Genomic DNA, 16396 nt, shown 5'->3' with positions numbered 1-16396 from the left:
AAATGCAATTTTAATTCTGTAAGTTAGAGTATAATAATTTTGATACGGTTCAAATTAAAATTCGTAATGTTGTCTTATAAATATAAATATTGTGGCAATTAACTCCACACTATGAGTCATTCATCACCTAAATTGGGACTTTAAGTGAATTTGATGATGTGATAGTCCAAATTGTGATTTTTTATTGCAATTTTGGTCTTGTATCTATAAGGTTGCATTTGGATTGAAAATTTTGAAATCATGGATGGATTTAAAGGATTGCAAATAATTCCATTTTAATTTTGAACTATATTTTGATTAATATGGATTTAAAGGATTTTAAATTCATAATATAGAGTCATTTAAAATTGGAAAAAATATTTTTTTAGTTCGTTAAGTATGTCCAATTTTAGTTTTCATCCTATAAGTAAGCCTATCTTTATTAACTTCAGTAACTTGCAAAATTGATTAGATTTAGTCCATTTTAGGGTTTTCTACTTTTTTTTTGGCCAAAATTTTAAATTTACCTGGAATTTGTCAATATGTAAATCAGTTGGTCCAATTTCTGGCCAATTAACCACATGTCATGCCACATGGGAGAGTACGTGGCTTGTATGTTGACTAGGCAAACCCTTCTCTCTACAAAACTAATTTCATTTAAAAAATTCAAAAAAAATTAAAAATATTGATTAGGAAAAAAATGAGCTTATTACCTTGTAATCTTGACAGAATGGAACCTCCTTTCTGGATTTTGATTAGTCCAAGAAGTCTTAACCATTACTTTTTTTTCGCAGTAGCAAAAAAGTGGTCCTTCTATGGAAGAAGACATTGGAGCAGAGAGATAAGCGAGAGAAATGGGTTTGTTCAAGCTTGGAGAGAAGAAAATATATTTTGTTGGTTAGGAAAAGTGTTTTGGAGGGAAAAGTCACCTTTCTGCCCTCCAAAAGAGGACCAACTTGTGTTCTACCTCATGATTTTAGTCACAAAAGATTATAAATCAACAAAAACGTATCTAGATGTCCAGCCATGTCACTTTTTCGACGCAAATTATAAATTCAATCCACCGGAGGACTAAATCTAATCAATTTTACAAGTTATTGGAGTTAATAAAAAATATGCATACTTATAGAATTAAAACTAAAATTAGACATACTTAACGGATTAAAAAAATATTTTTCCCTTTTCTTTCTCCAAATCTCTCTCAAAATTTAAATTCATCAATCCAAACACACCCTAAAAGGTTGACAATTTGTTCCTCTGACTTTGAATATCGAGATTTTAGTCCTCTATCTTTCAAAATAGTAGGGATTTGCGTTCTTAAACCCAATTATGACTGTTTTGATGAGGAGGATAGGTCTTATACCAGAGCTTGAGGATATTGTTACTGCATTTGTAAAATGTGTCGAGTCTCAACATCATATATGGACGACAAGAAGATCAAGCGTCCGTATCAGAAGTGCAAGAATAAAAATTTTCAAACAATGGAACGAGGCAAATTTTGATTTGTATATGAAAAGATTTAGACCGGAGTATTATAGTTGGACTTTCCATGGCAAGGAGAGAGTGCAAGAGTACTTTGATGCAGTCACCGCAACACATGTGATGCATGCAACAAATGCACATATCGAATAAATAATACGAGCAAAAAATATGGTGCTCGACCCACTTAAAGTGGGAAGTGGCTAAACAAATGCTAGATGATGAAAACGTATAAATGAGTGAAGAAGAGAATGTTATTACTTGACTTTGTGTACAATAGAGAGATTGATACAGATTCAAAACTCTAAGTACGAAATTAAAAGGCTTAAAGAGTGTAAACATGTACATGTGTGAAGGTGTTCCTCTGACCACGTCTTTCTGGTCCTATCCTTCTGGTCATGTGAATGTGATTTTGTGTATGTGACCGTGTCAATGTGTTTCTCCCATAAGGGGACCTCTCTATTTATAGGTAACAATAAGGTTGTTGGAGAAGGTCACAAATTTGGAAAAATCATGACCTCAAAGCTATTGGATAATACTGATCCTCGCTCGGATTTGAATTAGAGTCCTCCAGTAGTTGATTGATCCTCCTCAAATTAGAGGAGTAGCTAGAGGATACCCGCTAGACTCGGGGAGGTTGTTGGAGTCTGTTGCGATCTTATGGGGTATAAGGCTGAGTCCCTCTCGGATTGTCAGGGAGGTGGTTGAGGAGTCTTCTTACAGATGGTCTCCAAGTCTGTTAAGGTGTATTGTCCTTCTCTCTTCTGGTGCCACATGTTCTTGGGGCCTTGCTAGTCCTCTATTTTTTGGGGAATGTATGTTTGGGCCTCCTTATGGGCTTATGAAGCCTCTTGGATTAGGGCCCTCTCTGGTTAGGCCTGTTAGACTTTAATTTTCTGAGGGATGTGTGCCTGGGCCTCTTGAGCCTTCTCCAAAACTGCGCCCTCATCTTCGTCTTCTTTCTAGGCTGTTTGGGTATCTTTGGGTCAGCCTAGCATATCATTAGAGTGGACATCTTTAGAGGCAAAGCCTAAAGATGAAGCCATTTTATCTTTTTTATGAATTTTGGCAAAGAATGTTAGCAATATAAGCATGCTTCGGGAAAAAAAAGAGCATACTCCGTGCCTATATGGAGCAGGGTTTTTATGAAGGTGCCTCCACGAAGTAAGGCTTAACGGAGGCCTTTTGTGCCTACTCTGGTGTAGGGCTCTACTTTTATGCAAGAAAATGCGACAATGAAGATGTGTATATATTACGAATAGGTCTTGCACAAGCAAGATTATTGTTTCTCCTCGACAGAGCTTATTTGAGGAAGCATACTTGAAGTATGATTTAGGGACCTTGCTGGAGGAAGAATAAGGTGTCCGCTAGAAGTAGGGCTTGGATGCCTCCGCGGAGAAGGGCTTAGGTTCCTACACGGGATAGAGCTTACAACTCACCCAGAGAAGGAATAAGTATCTGTTCGAAGGAGGGTTTTTGTGCCTGTGCGGAAAACATGTCTTTTTATAAAAGCATGCTTGCTTGGGAGCAGGGTTTTATTATGAAGAGGGTGAGATAGATGCCTACTTGGTGGCAGGGTTTTATTCATACAAGACCTCTAGGTGGAGTAGGGTCTCATCCTCCTGTTCCTTGTGTTTTTCACCGAAGACTTCATTCTTGTACTCCCTAGCCTCCTCCAAATTAATGTATTGTTCAGTTCGTGCTAGGAGATTGTAAAAATTGAGAAGGTGCTTCTTAGTTAAGGACTTGAAGATATCCCCATCTTGTAATCCTTGTGGGGAAAAAAAAAAAATAGGTTAGTGTATCAAATGAAGTAGTAAGGACCTTCAGAGCCGCTAAGTAAAAACATTGGAGATACTTCCTTGGTCATTCTCCTTCTTTTTATTGTAAGAAAAAAAGGCTCATGATTTTCTTTTGACCTTGTTTATAGTTGGAAAATTGATAGAGAAAGATAAAGCGAAACTCTCCGAATGACCGGGTGAATCTCGGTGGCAATTGGTTGAACTATTATTGGACTGACCATGTGAAGGTTTTATGAATACTCGATACTTAACCCCAGTGGTATAACGATGGAGAAGGGAAATATTCTCGAAGCAGGATAGGTGCTTATGCGGATCCGCGAACTCCTGCAGATTAGGCTCCTTCCAGTTGAGGGGGGGTTCGTCTGCCAGGATTCTTCGCTGAAGGTAGTTCCCTCCTCCTCCTCCAAGGGGACCCCAAAAGACATGCCTTTGCAGGACTAGAACTTTCTTCTTAAGCTTATCAATTTGTGCGCTCAAGTCCTTAGGGGCACCTCTTATAGAGGAGGGTGCTCTTGCCTTCTCCCCAAGGGAACATCCTGTCTCACAATTCTCTACACATTAAAAATTAGATTAGTAGGGACATTAGCATTAAGTAATGATAACATTTGGGTCGCTGAAGTTGGGCCTTGAATAGAGGTAGTAACATCCATTGGAGGTCTTCCAACGTGAGATGGACCATCCTTCTAGGGGAGTTATCCTAGGAGGTGTTGACTCCTATATTGTTTTCACTTCTTAGTTCTTTATTCCCATAGACAATGCCAACTAATGTGTTCACTAAATGTATGTATCGAATAAACAATAAAAGCAAAAATATGGTGCTCGACCCACTTAAAGTGGAAAGTGGTGAAATAAGTCATAGATGGTGAAAACGAATAAAAAAGTGAAGAAATGAGTGTTATTCATTGATTTTGTAAACAATAGAGAGATTGATGTAGAATTAAACTGCTATGTACGAAATTACGATACTCCTTTAAGCTAGCATGTTAGCAAAAAGGGCAAAAAAAAAAAAATATAGTAGGTGGGCTTAAAGTGTGTCAAACATATACATGTGTGAAGGTGTCCCTCTAAGCACATCCTTCTGGCCGAGTCCTCTTATCATTTGAATGTGAATGTGTGTATATTCTCGTGTCAATTTGTTTCTCCTGCTGAGGGACCTCATTATTTATAGGCAACAACAAAGCTATTGGAGAAGGTCACGAACTTGGGGAGAACATGGCCTCAAAGTTATTTGATCATGCTGATCTTCCCTCGGATTTGAGGAGTAGCCGGAGGATAACCCCCTAGATTCGGGGAGGGTGTTGGAGTCTATTGCGATCTTCTAGGGGATAAGGTAAAGTCCCTCTCGGATTTTCTCAGAGAGGTGGTTTAGGAGCCTTTTCTCAGCTGGACTCCATGTCTGTCAGGGTTTATACTCCTCTCTAGGGGCGCCATATGTCTTTGAGGGCTTACTAATCCTCTATTTTTTTAGGGACGTCTGTCTGGGCCTTTTTGTGGACCTATGAGGCCTATTGGATCAGGGCCCTTGGCTTGGGCTAGTTAGACTTCTATTTTTTGGGGGACATCTACTTGGGCATCCTGGGCTTTCTCCCAAACTGAGCCTCTTAGGGAGCACCATGCGCATTACATTTTTTTCTTCTTTTTGGACTGTTTGGGCCTCTTTTTGCCAATCTATTTTTATGCATATCAATATGAATATTATTTCTATGATCCATCTAAACAAAAAGTGTTTATTTTGAGGAGTGTCGCATTTGAAAATAAATTTTCCATTAAATAGGAGTGGTAAAGTCAGGGATCTTGAAGATGTTCAAGACCCACAAATTGTCCAATCCTCAAGGTGAAGGACCGTATCATTTCCAATGATGCGCATCCTTTTAGGAGATTTGTTAGAATTTCGAAGCCACCTAAAATGTACTATGGCTTTCTATTAAGAAATAGCAAAGAGGAACCTCATGTGGATAAGTGGTCGGGGAAATTTCATCATACCAGCCCTTCGTGCTTATTTGAAAGTGAATGCATGTGAAATTTCATTTTCTAACTAATGCACATCTTCCTTAATAGCAACTGCACTTCTACGCCATGGATGCTCAGTAGGGATCCTCGTACATGGTGAATAACCAAATTCCAATTGAAATAAATCTTTAGGATAAATCAATACAATTTAGGCGCTGCAATGTTTGCAAAGACAATGTCCATCGCAATGATAGAAAATTCCATCACAGCTATTTGCATTAGTGCAATTTTGTCTCAAAAACAAAATGATAGTGAAACCACTTATGCGACGAATATTTCCTCAATAGTCATTGCCATTGTTCGTCATTTAATTGTAGTCATTTCTGTCACAATATCCAATTTCTTTTTTCCTTTTATGAGAACGACATATATTTTGATGAAATTTTGTTTTGTTGCAAAATATTTCGATGGTCCTCATTTTCGCTGCAAAATTTTGATTTGATTTTCCAGATTCCATCAGTATGTCCATTGTAAATTCTATGGTATTAACATATATTCTTTTTTATCCATCACAAAATTTCATTGCAATATTTATTTTTTTGGTGTGTGGTGTGTTGGAAAATAAAATACTGTGCCGTGGAAAAACCATTGTCTTGAAAGCGAAATTTCGGTACTACTGTGATGCAAATAGTATAAACCGATTGCTCCCCAAAGTTAACACAGCTATTACTTTGTTACACACGCACTCGTGGAAGAAAGCTTGGAACAACGAACAAAAATAACACTCAGAAGTGAAAGAAGATAAAGGAGCTAGAAGAGAAGAAGAGGCTCTCAATTTTGGTGTGTAAAATGAAATGAACTTAAGTCCTATTTATAGAGTCATACATTAGTTGTTGGGAAAAATGGGACTCTACCCATCCACAAAAAATCCAACGGATTTACTTTGAATTTAAGAGCAAAAAATGGATTTAGGAGTCTTAGGTGATTAGGAGTCCAAAACCATTGGATTTGTTTGTTAAATAAGCAAAAAATAAGGCTAAGAAGGCAATTGACCTGGCAACTCTTGGTCATTCCCAACAATCCCCCACAAATGACTAATGTAGAAGAAGAATATGATTTTTGAGTGAAGGAATAGATATACTTAAGCATTAATATCTTTCGATCGAATTAATGAGTAGTGAAGTGAGGCAATCAATTTGGCTAACGAGAGTGATATGACTTTTGAACTTTCGATAGCTCAAATTGAGACCCCCCACAATCACGTATGAATTCCTTAGTGTTCGTTGTTTCGCGATAAAATTCTGAACGCTATTAATAGCCATGCGCTTATACCTTGGGTTTTAATGAGTGCTCTAGAGAGAACTTTTATTTTTCTTTCATAGAAGGCGGCCTACCTCCACACTCATCCAGATAGCTTCATCAAGTCCATAGATCACTCAACAACTAAGCTATGAGGTTATCTTCCTGAACAAAGTCAGAGTTATCCATCAAGTCCTTATTAGGACCATCCAAATACAGAGCTATGGATTTATATGGTCAATACCATATTTCATCAATCAAGGGATTTTAACCCCATTGTTCTCGAAGACTCAAAGATAATTCTCTTGGTTAGTCCTTTCGTGAGAGGATCTGCCAAGTTCCTCTTGGACCTCACATAATCCAAGGAGATTATCTCATTCTTTAGGAGCTCTTGTACTGCTTCATGTCTGATATGAATATGTCTTATTTTGCCATTGTAAGCATAGTTCTTGGCAATTCCAATAGCAGCTTGGGAGTCACAATGTAGAGACACTGGCACAGTTGACCCCCACAAGGGCACATCTCCCAATAAATTTCTTAGTCACTTTGCTTCTTGACCTGCTAATTCAATAGCTATAAATTCAGATTCCATAGTAGAGCGAGCTATACAAGTTTGTTTTGCAGATTTCCAAGAAATAGCTCCCCACCCAAAGTAAAGATGAATAACTAGTTGAGCTTACTTCATCATTATCGGTAACCCAATTTACATCACAAAATTCTTCTAACACTGGTGGAAATTTATTAAAGTGCAAACTCAAGTTTATAGTCCCCTTTAGATATCTTGACAAGTGAGATAGTGCATTCCAATGTTCATTATTGGGATTATGGGTATACCGACTTAGTCTACTCACAATATAAACTATATCAGGTCTGGTGTAGTTCATGAGAAACATGACACTCCCTATGATTTTTGCATACTCAGCTTGTGACATACTATCACCTTTATTCTTTTTGAGACATATACTCAGGTCATAGGGTGTTTTGATTGGTATTTCATCTTGACCACCGAACTTGTCCAAAAATTTCTTTATGTAGTGAGACTGACAAAGAGAGAACCCATTTTCTGTTTTTCTAATTTTAATGCCTAGGATTACATCAGCTTCTCCTAGATCTTTCATGTCAAATTGTGCTGACAAGAATCTTTTGGTTTCATCAGTTATTTCTATGCTCCTGCCAAAAATCAGCATATCATCGACATACAGGCATATAATTCTGTCCCAAACAATTTTGAGTATACGCATGTATCTGATACATTTGTTTTGTATCCATTAGTTTTTAAAGTATGATCAGATTTCTCATACCATTGCTTGGGTGCTTGTTTTAATCCATATAGTGATTTTCTCCATATATATTTCTTTCTTCAAGTCTTCATTTAGGAAGGCTGTTTTTACATCCATTTGATGGATCATTAAGCTAAGAATAGCTGATAGTGCAACTAGAGTTCTAATGGTTGCAATCTTTGTCACAGGTGAATATGTGTCAAAATAGTCTATGTCTTTCTTTTGTGTATAACCCACGACTACTAATCGTGCCTTAAATTTGTCTATTGATCCATCTGGTTTCAATTTTTTCTTGAAGACCCATTTGCATTTTATAGGCTTACTTCCTATACGCAAATCTACTAAAATCCCAAGTATGATTTAACATTATAGAATCTAGTTCATTTTTCATGGCTTCCTTCCAGAAACTAGAGTTTATGGAGGTTATTGCTTCCGTATATATCTTAGGATCATCTTCGACTAAAAACATTGAAACAAAGTCTTCATTTATCTTTCCTTGGTCTTCCGTTAGGAAAGCAGTTAGAAAGTCTGGTCCAAAACTATGTCCAGTTTTTTATCTTTTACTTCTTCTAAGTTCATTCACAATAGAATTAGAGGAAGTTAACAAAAGTTTATTGCTTGACGAGGCTATGTCCGTTCTACAAGTTTTAATTAATGAAAAAACTAGTTCAAAAAATTCAGCAGCTCTTGATTCACAAAGAGAGTTATCATTTAAACACATGAATCTATATGCGGCACTATTTTGGGCATATCCAATAAACACACAGTCAAAGGTTTTAGGTCCTATGTTTGTTTTCTTAAATTCTGGATATGCTACTTTAGCTAGACAACCCCACACCTTAAGAAATTTAAAGTTAGGAGCAAACCCTTTCCATAATTCATAAGGAGTTTTATTCAATTTTTTATATAGGACTCTATTAACGATATAGCATGCAGATAAAGCTGCTTCCCCCCACATATTATCAGGCATACTTGAGCTTAAAAGCATAGCATTCATCATTTCTTTTTGAGTTCTATTTTTTCGTTCGATTATGCCATTTTATTGAGGTGTATATGGAGCAGACATTTCATGGATTATTTCATTAATCTCACAAAATTCTTTTAAGAATTTAGTATTGTGTTCTCCACCTCTATCAGATCTAAGTCTTTTAATCTTCTTATCTAATTGATTTTCAACTTCAGCCTTAAATTTCAAAAACATTTCAACAGCCTCATCTTTTGATTTTAATAGATAAATCCTAGTGTATCTAGAAAAATCATCAACGAAGGAGATATAATATTTTTTACCACCCTTGCTTAATGTGTTTCTGAAATCAAGTAGATCCGAGTGGATTAATTCTTAGTAATTCAGTACTTCTAGATGTGATGGGTTTAAAAGGTTTCTTTACGTATTTTGCCTCTACACAGACTCCACATTTAGAGCATCCATTTGTGTCAGAAATATTTATAAGATTCATAGTTTGTCAACCTTTTAATAGAGGAATAGTTTACATGTCCTAATCTACCATGCCAAATATCAACAGATTCCATCAAATAAGCAAAACTGAAAGAAATTTTATTAATGGTAGTGAAAACAGTGTTCAGAACAAATAAACGATCACATAAGTATCCCTTTCCTATAAAGTCATTATTCCTAGTGATTATAACCTTATCAGATTCTAACACAATTTTCAAGCCAGTTTTATTCAATAAACTATCAAAAACTAGATTTCTACGTAAGGAAGGCACATATAGTACGTCATTCAAAGCAAGTGTTTTGCCAGAAGTAAGTTTAAGGAAGATTTTTCCTTTACCCAAGACCCCGGCGGTTGTAGAGTTTCCCATGAAAACACACTCGGCGTCTGTTGCGTCACTAAGTTCATGGAATAGTACTTTGTTGGAGCAGAAATGCCTGGATGCGCCAATGTCTGGTATCCAGTCTTCTTTGTTCTCTACCAAGTTGGCTTCTACAACTACCGCAGCGATGATCTCATCATTTTTAGCTAAGTTGACTTGTGGAGGATTTAGTGGTTGGTTTTTGGTTTGTCTTTTGTTTTTTTGGGTGAATTGTAAGTTTTCATTCATCCGTAATATTTACAAGGTACTCCGGGCATACCCGGAGAGATACAAAAGACCCACACTAAAGTTTAAAGAGCAATTAAACCGTGCGGGAAAAGTGACAAGAGGACCCTATAGACAGTGATCTTCACGGAAATAATAAGGCCCTCGGGATTGGGTACTGCACCCTCAAAAATGAATTCGTTACGATGCCGCCAAAGGGTGTAGACTGTGCATGACAAAGCGAGGTGTCGTGCTTTGTTATGAACGGAGGATCCGGTTTTCTCCTTCTTGAGCCATTTCACCGCACTGTGCAAGGTGGACATACGTCGGTTGATCCAAAGCCATACTCGGATATGTGACCAAACGTAGGTGCTAAACAGGCACTCAAAGAAAAGGTGTTTGGCCGATTCTTTGGTGTTGATGCAAAGTGAACATAAGTCCTCCTCATGGAGGAACTCGAGTCTGTACCGTGTAGCCAATCTGTTGCGCAGACCAAGCCACATGATGAACGAGTACTTCGGCGGGATGAAAGCCTTCCAAATAGCTGCTTTCCAAGGCTGCCTCGCAAGTTTTGGCCTGAAGTACTCATAGGCTTTCGACGTCTGGAGTCCCTTTAGGGTGGACCATCTCGTCATCTGCTCAATCGCTGCCTCTGAAGACCCAAATTCGGTGATCATCCTGTTGCGGATTTCGGCAAGCCGTTGAAGGAGTGGAGAATCCCCCTTCTTCGGTTGCCAGTCCCAGATTGATGCATCTCTGAGGTAGACACCGTTGACCCACTGTACCCACAACGTGTCTGCCTTGCGGTGAATGTTCCATAATACACGAGCAAGTAGAGCCACGTTCCAGGACTGTATGTGCCGAATACCGAGTCCCCCTTCTTCCTTGGGATGGCAGATTTCCTCCCAAGCGACTGGCGCCCTCCTAGAATTCCATAGGAAATTCCTACAAAGACGGTGAATTTTCTCGATGACCACCGCTGGAAGGGGAAAAACTTGGAGCCAGAAACACTCCACGCCCTGAATAACCGAACGGACGAGTTCCAGTCGGCCTGCGTAAGATAATGATTTCGACTTCCACTTCGAAATGCATTTGGCAATTTGGTCCACAAGCGGTGAGTAGTTGTTGACTGAAAGTCGTTGTGCCGCTAATGGTTTGTCTTTTGTTGATCCTTTCTTTGGTAGCACTAGTACGCTTTGTGTCCTAGTTTCACACAGCAGTAGCACGATATTTTGTGCTTTTGGATCTTGTCGTCAGGTCCTTTGAATGTCTTTTTGTTGATTGTTCTTCTGAAAAAAAAATTATTTATTCTGGTGAAACCTGTTTTTAGATCCAGCAGATTCAACAAGGTTAGCTTTAACTGAAAGAGAAGAGAGAGAAGTTTCCTTATCTTTTAGGCGATTTGCTTCTTCCGTTCTGATATGGCTGATTAGTTTTTGAAGTGTTAGATCCCTTTTCTTGTGCTTCAAGTGGTTGCGATATTCACTCCAAGTAGGAGGGAATTTTTCCAGTAGTACGTTGGCTTGTAAAATTTCACACATTTTCATGCCCTCGCTCAGCACTTCAGTCACTAGGTTCTCGTACTCATGGATTTGGTCCATTATAGGCTTCTCATCGACCATTTGAAATTGAAGCCATTTGCCGACGACGTACTTTTTTCTTCCAGCGTTATCACCTCCGTATCTTGCCTCCATTATAGTCCAGATTTCTTTGGCACTCTTATAGTTGATAAATAAATCGAACAGAGAATTATTCATATGATTAAGAAGGTGACCTCTCACCGTTTTATTGTCTCTATCGTATTTTAGTTTGGTCTCATGCTCAGATTTTGTAGTCGTCCCTTCTGTGGGGATTGCCGCTGCAGTAATGGCAAGAGTGGAGATTTCTACTGGAGTTTTCGGTGGATTCTGGAACAGCACATAGTCTACGTTCAATTGTTCAAAAAATATGAGCAATTTTTGTGACCATCGTTTATAGTTGGTCCCATCAAGTGGCTCTAGTTTGGAGAGGTTAGGCAGTGTTTTAGCAATTGGAACAGCCATTATAACAATATTTTGCTTTCAACTGTTGGAAAATGAAAGACTGTGCCGTGGAAAAACCACTATCTTGAAAGCGAAATTTTGGTACTACCGTGGTGCAGATAGTATAAATCGATCGCTCCCCAAGGTTAACACAGCTATTACTTTCTTACAAGCGCACTCGTGGAAAAAAGTTTGGAACAACGAACAAAAATAACACTCAGAAGTAAAAGAAGAGAAAGGAGCTAAAAGAGAAGAAGAGGCTCTCAATTTTGGTGTGTAAAATGAAATGAACTTAAATCCTATTTATAGAGCCACACATTAGTTGTTGGAAAAAATGAGACTCTATCCTATCCACAAAAAATCCAACGGATATATTTTGAATTTAAGAGCAAAAAATGGATTTATGAGTCTTAAGTGATTAGGAGTCCAAAACCATTAGATTATTTGTTAAATAAGCAAAAAACAAGGCTAAGAGGGCAATTGATTTGGCGACTATTAGTCATTCCCAACATGGTGTTCTATCCCAAACATCATTTTTCTATTGAGAAAAATAGAAGCAATCCTTTTATAATATTGTAAATAAGTAAATTAGCCCCTTTGAATCAAGAAATAGCAATTTACCCTCCTTTATTTTTTAAAATATAGCAACTTATCCCCTATATTTTTTGAAATGAAACAATTTACTTTCCTATATTTGCTCCTTTTAAAAAACACAAGTAAATTGTTATTTTTTTTTTCATAAGAGATAATTTACTTATTTTCAATATCCACAGAAGATAAATTGCATTAAACCCCTTTTTTAGTGGATCTTATATTAATTATTATTTTAATTAAACTTATAATATTTTTCAACTATCTGCAATACATGCAATATTGCTCCTATATTTTACAGTATATTTAGAATGATAAATCAATTGTCTTGGCAGCTGTTTGTTTTAACAACAAATCAATTGTCTCACTCTTTGGTATATTCCTCAACAATCCACCACAGTTGGTCTAAATCTGGGAAAGAAGCTTCGCTGCCACAGGCCGAACTCTGCAGTACGCCATCAATGGCTCTGCTTTGGGCATTGACAATCCCAAGAAGAACTGAATCATAGATCCCAGTCCGAACCCCACCATCCGCACGGCCAATGCCTCCCCAGGACAACCCCTCCTTCCTGAGCCAAAAGGCATCAGTTTGAAGCCATCCCGGTTCCCTTCTAGCCCTTCAAATCTCTCTGGCTTGAATTCTCTAGCATCCTCCCAGTTCTTGGGATCGTTGTGTATAGCCCACACGTTCACTAGCAACATAGTGCCTGCTGGAACACGGTATCCGCCAACTGTGCATTGCTCTGAGGACTCATGAGGGACCAACAACGGTCCTGCAGGATATAGACGTAACGTCTCATTCAAGATGCAGCGTAAGTATGGGAGCTCGGCAATGTCCGATTCATCTATCAAACGGTCGTGCCCGATGTGATTGTCGATTTCGAGCTGTGCCTTCTTGAGGACATGTGGATGGTTGAGCAAAAGAGAGAGTGCCCATTCCATCGTTCCGGCTGATGTATCTGTGCCGGCTATTAACAAAACCTGCAGCATTTACAACGTGAGAAACCAAATTTTGAATGTCAAGTATTGCTGTTTTGGAGCTTTCTACTATTGGCTACTTATAAATTAGGCAAATCGATCCCTATAAAATGTTTCTCTCGGATGAAATTCATTTTAATCCTCAACATTTGACCTCAAATTTCATTTTTTATCGTAATTTGGTTCTATGTATATAAATTTTAAAATGTATAATTATTTTCAACAAAGTATTTATAGTTAGGCAATTATTTAAAGCGTAAATTACGTACACTTTCTTGAGGTTCGACATAATAACAAACACCTCCTTATTGTTTAGGATATTACAAACACTCCCTTTGTTTTAATGTCCGTCTATAACAACGTGATTATTCCATTAGCCGTCAATTAGTTTTCATCTATTTTTTGTAGTGATCTGACCAAAATATCATTTGAATTATAACTTATAATTTTATATATTTTTTTAAAAAAATTAAAATACTTCTACTGGCTAATTTTCATATAAATTATTTGCTTTATCCATCCTTAATGTTTTTTATATTTTTGCAAATGTCTTTTTAAAAATGACAAAAAATCTAGTAAAGTAGTTGACCACTTTCTTCACTAATGATAAAAATCATCCAACTATGTTAAAATTATTAATATCGAATTCTCACTGACAATTGACAATTTTTAAAGTAAATGATCATTTAACATGATATCAGATTCTGATCAAACCAAAAGTCGCTAGCCCAAATCTTACTATCACTCATTTATAAATTAAATATTTCACGTGCATAGTTTGCACATGAAAGACGGGCTAAAATATTAATATTAAGTTATTCACCTCATATAATCTAAGTAAATATTATCTTCCGCTAAAGAGAGTGCGGTCTAATTATATTTAAAAGATTCGATGCACTTATATATTTTATAAAATATATTTCAAAAATTCAAAATATTGGGATAATATATTAGTAGTATGTACGTATTTATAAGGATATGAAAATAATTTTCTACATACAAATCATATAATAAATGTATATATCCTATCAATCTATAAAATTCTAAATACCTCTCTTTTAAAATTAATTTTACTATTCAGAATTTGACAAGACAACGATAATAAAATTCCTTCTTTAGAAAAATTAGACTTCGGAGTGTTGGGAACTGTTAATATGTTTTCATTTTAAAAAATATTTATATAATAAATATTGTCTTTTATGAGTTTTTATTAGCAGTTTCCTAGAAAATTAGATGCAGGATGTTAATATAGTTAATTATTTATTATATATAAATATATCAGTGAAATAAATAAAGTAGTCAACAAAAGATCAAAAAATCTCTATTATGTCAAACGATGAGAAGGCAAAAAATAAAAGCGTGATTAGTGGAGTCTAGCGACTTACCAGCATTAAGCTTCTTATGAGCGCATCTGTGTGATAATCGGGTTCTTTTGCCTGCAGTGCCAACAGCATCTCAATCATAGTTTTCGTCTGCCCTTCCGCCACCACTTCACCGCCATCGCCCCCGTAACTCTTGAACCTTCTCTTACACCCTTCAACCAGCTCCTGCATAAAAGCTTCTCTCTTTCTCTGCAGTTACACCCTTCAACCAGCTCCTGCATAAAAGCTTCTCTCTTTCTCTGCAGCTCCACCAGCGCTTTCTCCACGCCGCCCACTCCCAACCACCTAATCACCGGCAAGAAGTCCCCCATATTCGACGTGCCCAGCCGAAAAGTATCCCTAACAATTTCCCTAAACAGCCGCGCCTCCTCCACATCGTCCACGTTCTCGCCGTAGTACCTTTTCCCGGCGATCATTCTCATCACCGCGTTCATCGTCAGCTCGAAAAACACCGTCTTCATGTCAACCACCCGCCGCTGTTCCGAAGCCCGATTCAGGGCCCGGATCGTGGACTTCACCTCGTCCACACGAATCCGATGAAGCATTTGCAGCCTATTCGTGGACAAGATCTCAATTGATGAAATCTTACGCAGGTTTCGCCAGTGATCTCCGTAAGAAGTCCAGGCCAAGGAAGTGTAGTTGTTGCCCAGATGCTTCCCGGCGAGCAGGTGCGGGCGGTTGGCGAAAACGACATCATTTTTTGTCAAGCACTCCTCGGCGGCTGAGGGGGAGGAGACGACAAGGACGCGGCGGGAGCCGAACTGGAGGAGAACTACGGGACCATATCGGCCGGAGATCTTGGCCAAGGAACGATAGAGGGGTTTCTTGATGAGGTAAAGGTGGCCGATAAAGGGCAGATTTAGAAAGGGAGCGGGTGGCAGATTTCTAAGTTTGTGGAAGAAATGCTGAGTGAAGATGTAAAGGGCAAATATGAGTGGAATATACAGAAACCATGGAGCAGCCATTGTTGTGGAGAAATTAGGTATGATTTTTGGGGTAAGATTGTGTTATAGTGTTTGGATATCGATTGCAGTTGGCCCAATATAATAAATGCTGCTGCTTTGGTTTAAAATATATGTATATATGTGACTACGGTGACATGTTTGGTGGAAATTCTTTGACAAATTGGAAGGTTCTTCTTTTTTATTTTTAGCGTATACTGTTATAAAAGAAAAACTCTTTGATCCTATCAATTTTAAATTGTCAAATTTACTCTTCATTCCATTTTTTCTGTTTGAAAATATTGGTCAGATTAGTAATTTTGATATTTTTTAATAATTTTATAATTTATTTTTTTTTTAACTACCCACTACCCCACATTTCTCTCTTACCTTACTTCTTCATTTATAATTTATTCTCTTGATAATTTTTTTTCTTATAATCTCACCCCAAGGTTCTTTTTATTTGCTCGTGGGAATCGTGTGCAATCACAATTAGTTATTTATAAAAATGAAAAAGCAAGGGATGATGTCCCGGATAAAGGATCTCCAATCATATTTTCGTGTTATATATTGGTATCATTAATACTTAATTGACATGTGTACTTATAGAAATTAGAAATGAAATTACAATTTAAAAGGCTACATAGACGTGGA

General features: G+C 37.5%; 1 protein-coding gene across 2 annotated transcripts in view; it reads right to left on the bottom strand.

The window, feature by feature from the left end:
- LOC105155572 (cytochrome P450 81E8-like) overlaps nt 1–15915 on the bottom strand; it is a 28400-nt gene extending 12485 nt beyond the window's left edge. Inside the window, exons 1-3 of one of the 2 annotated variants that reach the window (XM_020691924.1) lie at nt 15011–15915; nt 14805–14960; nt 12970–13422 (exon numbers count right to left, since the gene is read on the bottom strand). In XM_020691924.1, coding sequence (XP_020547583.1) covers nt 12970–13422; nt 14805–14960; nt 15011–15766 — 1365 coding nt within the window. In that variant the 5' untranslated portion in view covers nt 15767–15915. Of the gene's footprint in view, nt 1–12657; nt 13423–14804; nt 14961–15010 lie in introns of those variants that run through there. The other variant, XM_020691925.1, reaches the window with a different exon arrangement.

Source organism: Sesamum indicum, linkage group LG2 (assembly GCF_000512975.1).
Source record: "Sesamum indicum cultivar Zhongzhi No. 13 linkage group LG2, S_indicum_v1.0, whole genome shotgun sequence".
Classification (NCBI taxonomy): Eukaryota; Viridiplantae; Streptophyta; class Magnoliopsida; order Lamiales; family Pedaliaceae; genus Sesamum; species Sesamum indicum.
The sequence above is the reverse complement of the archived record's forward strand: the minus strand, read 5'-3'. Positions and strand labels throughout refer to the sequence as shown.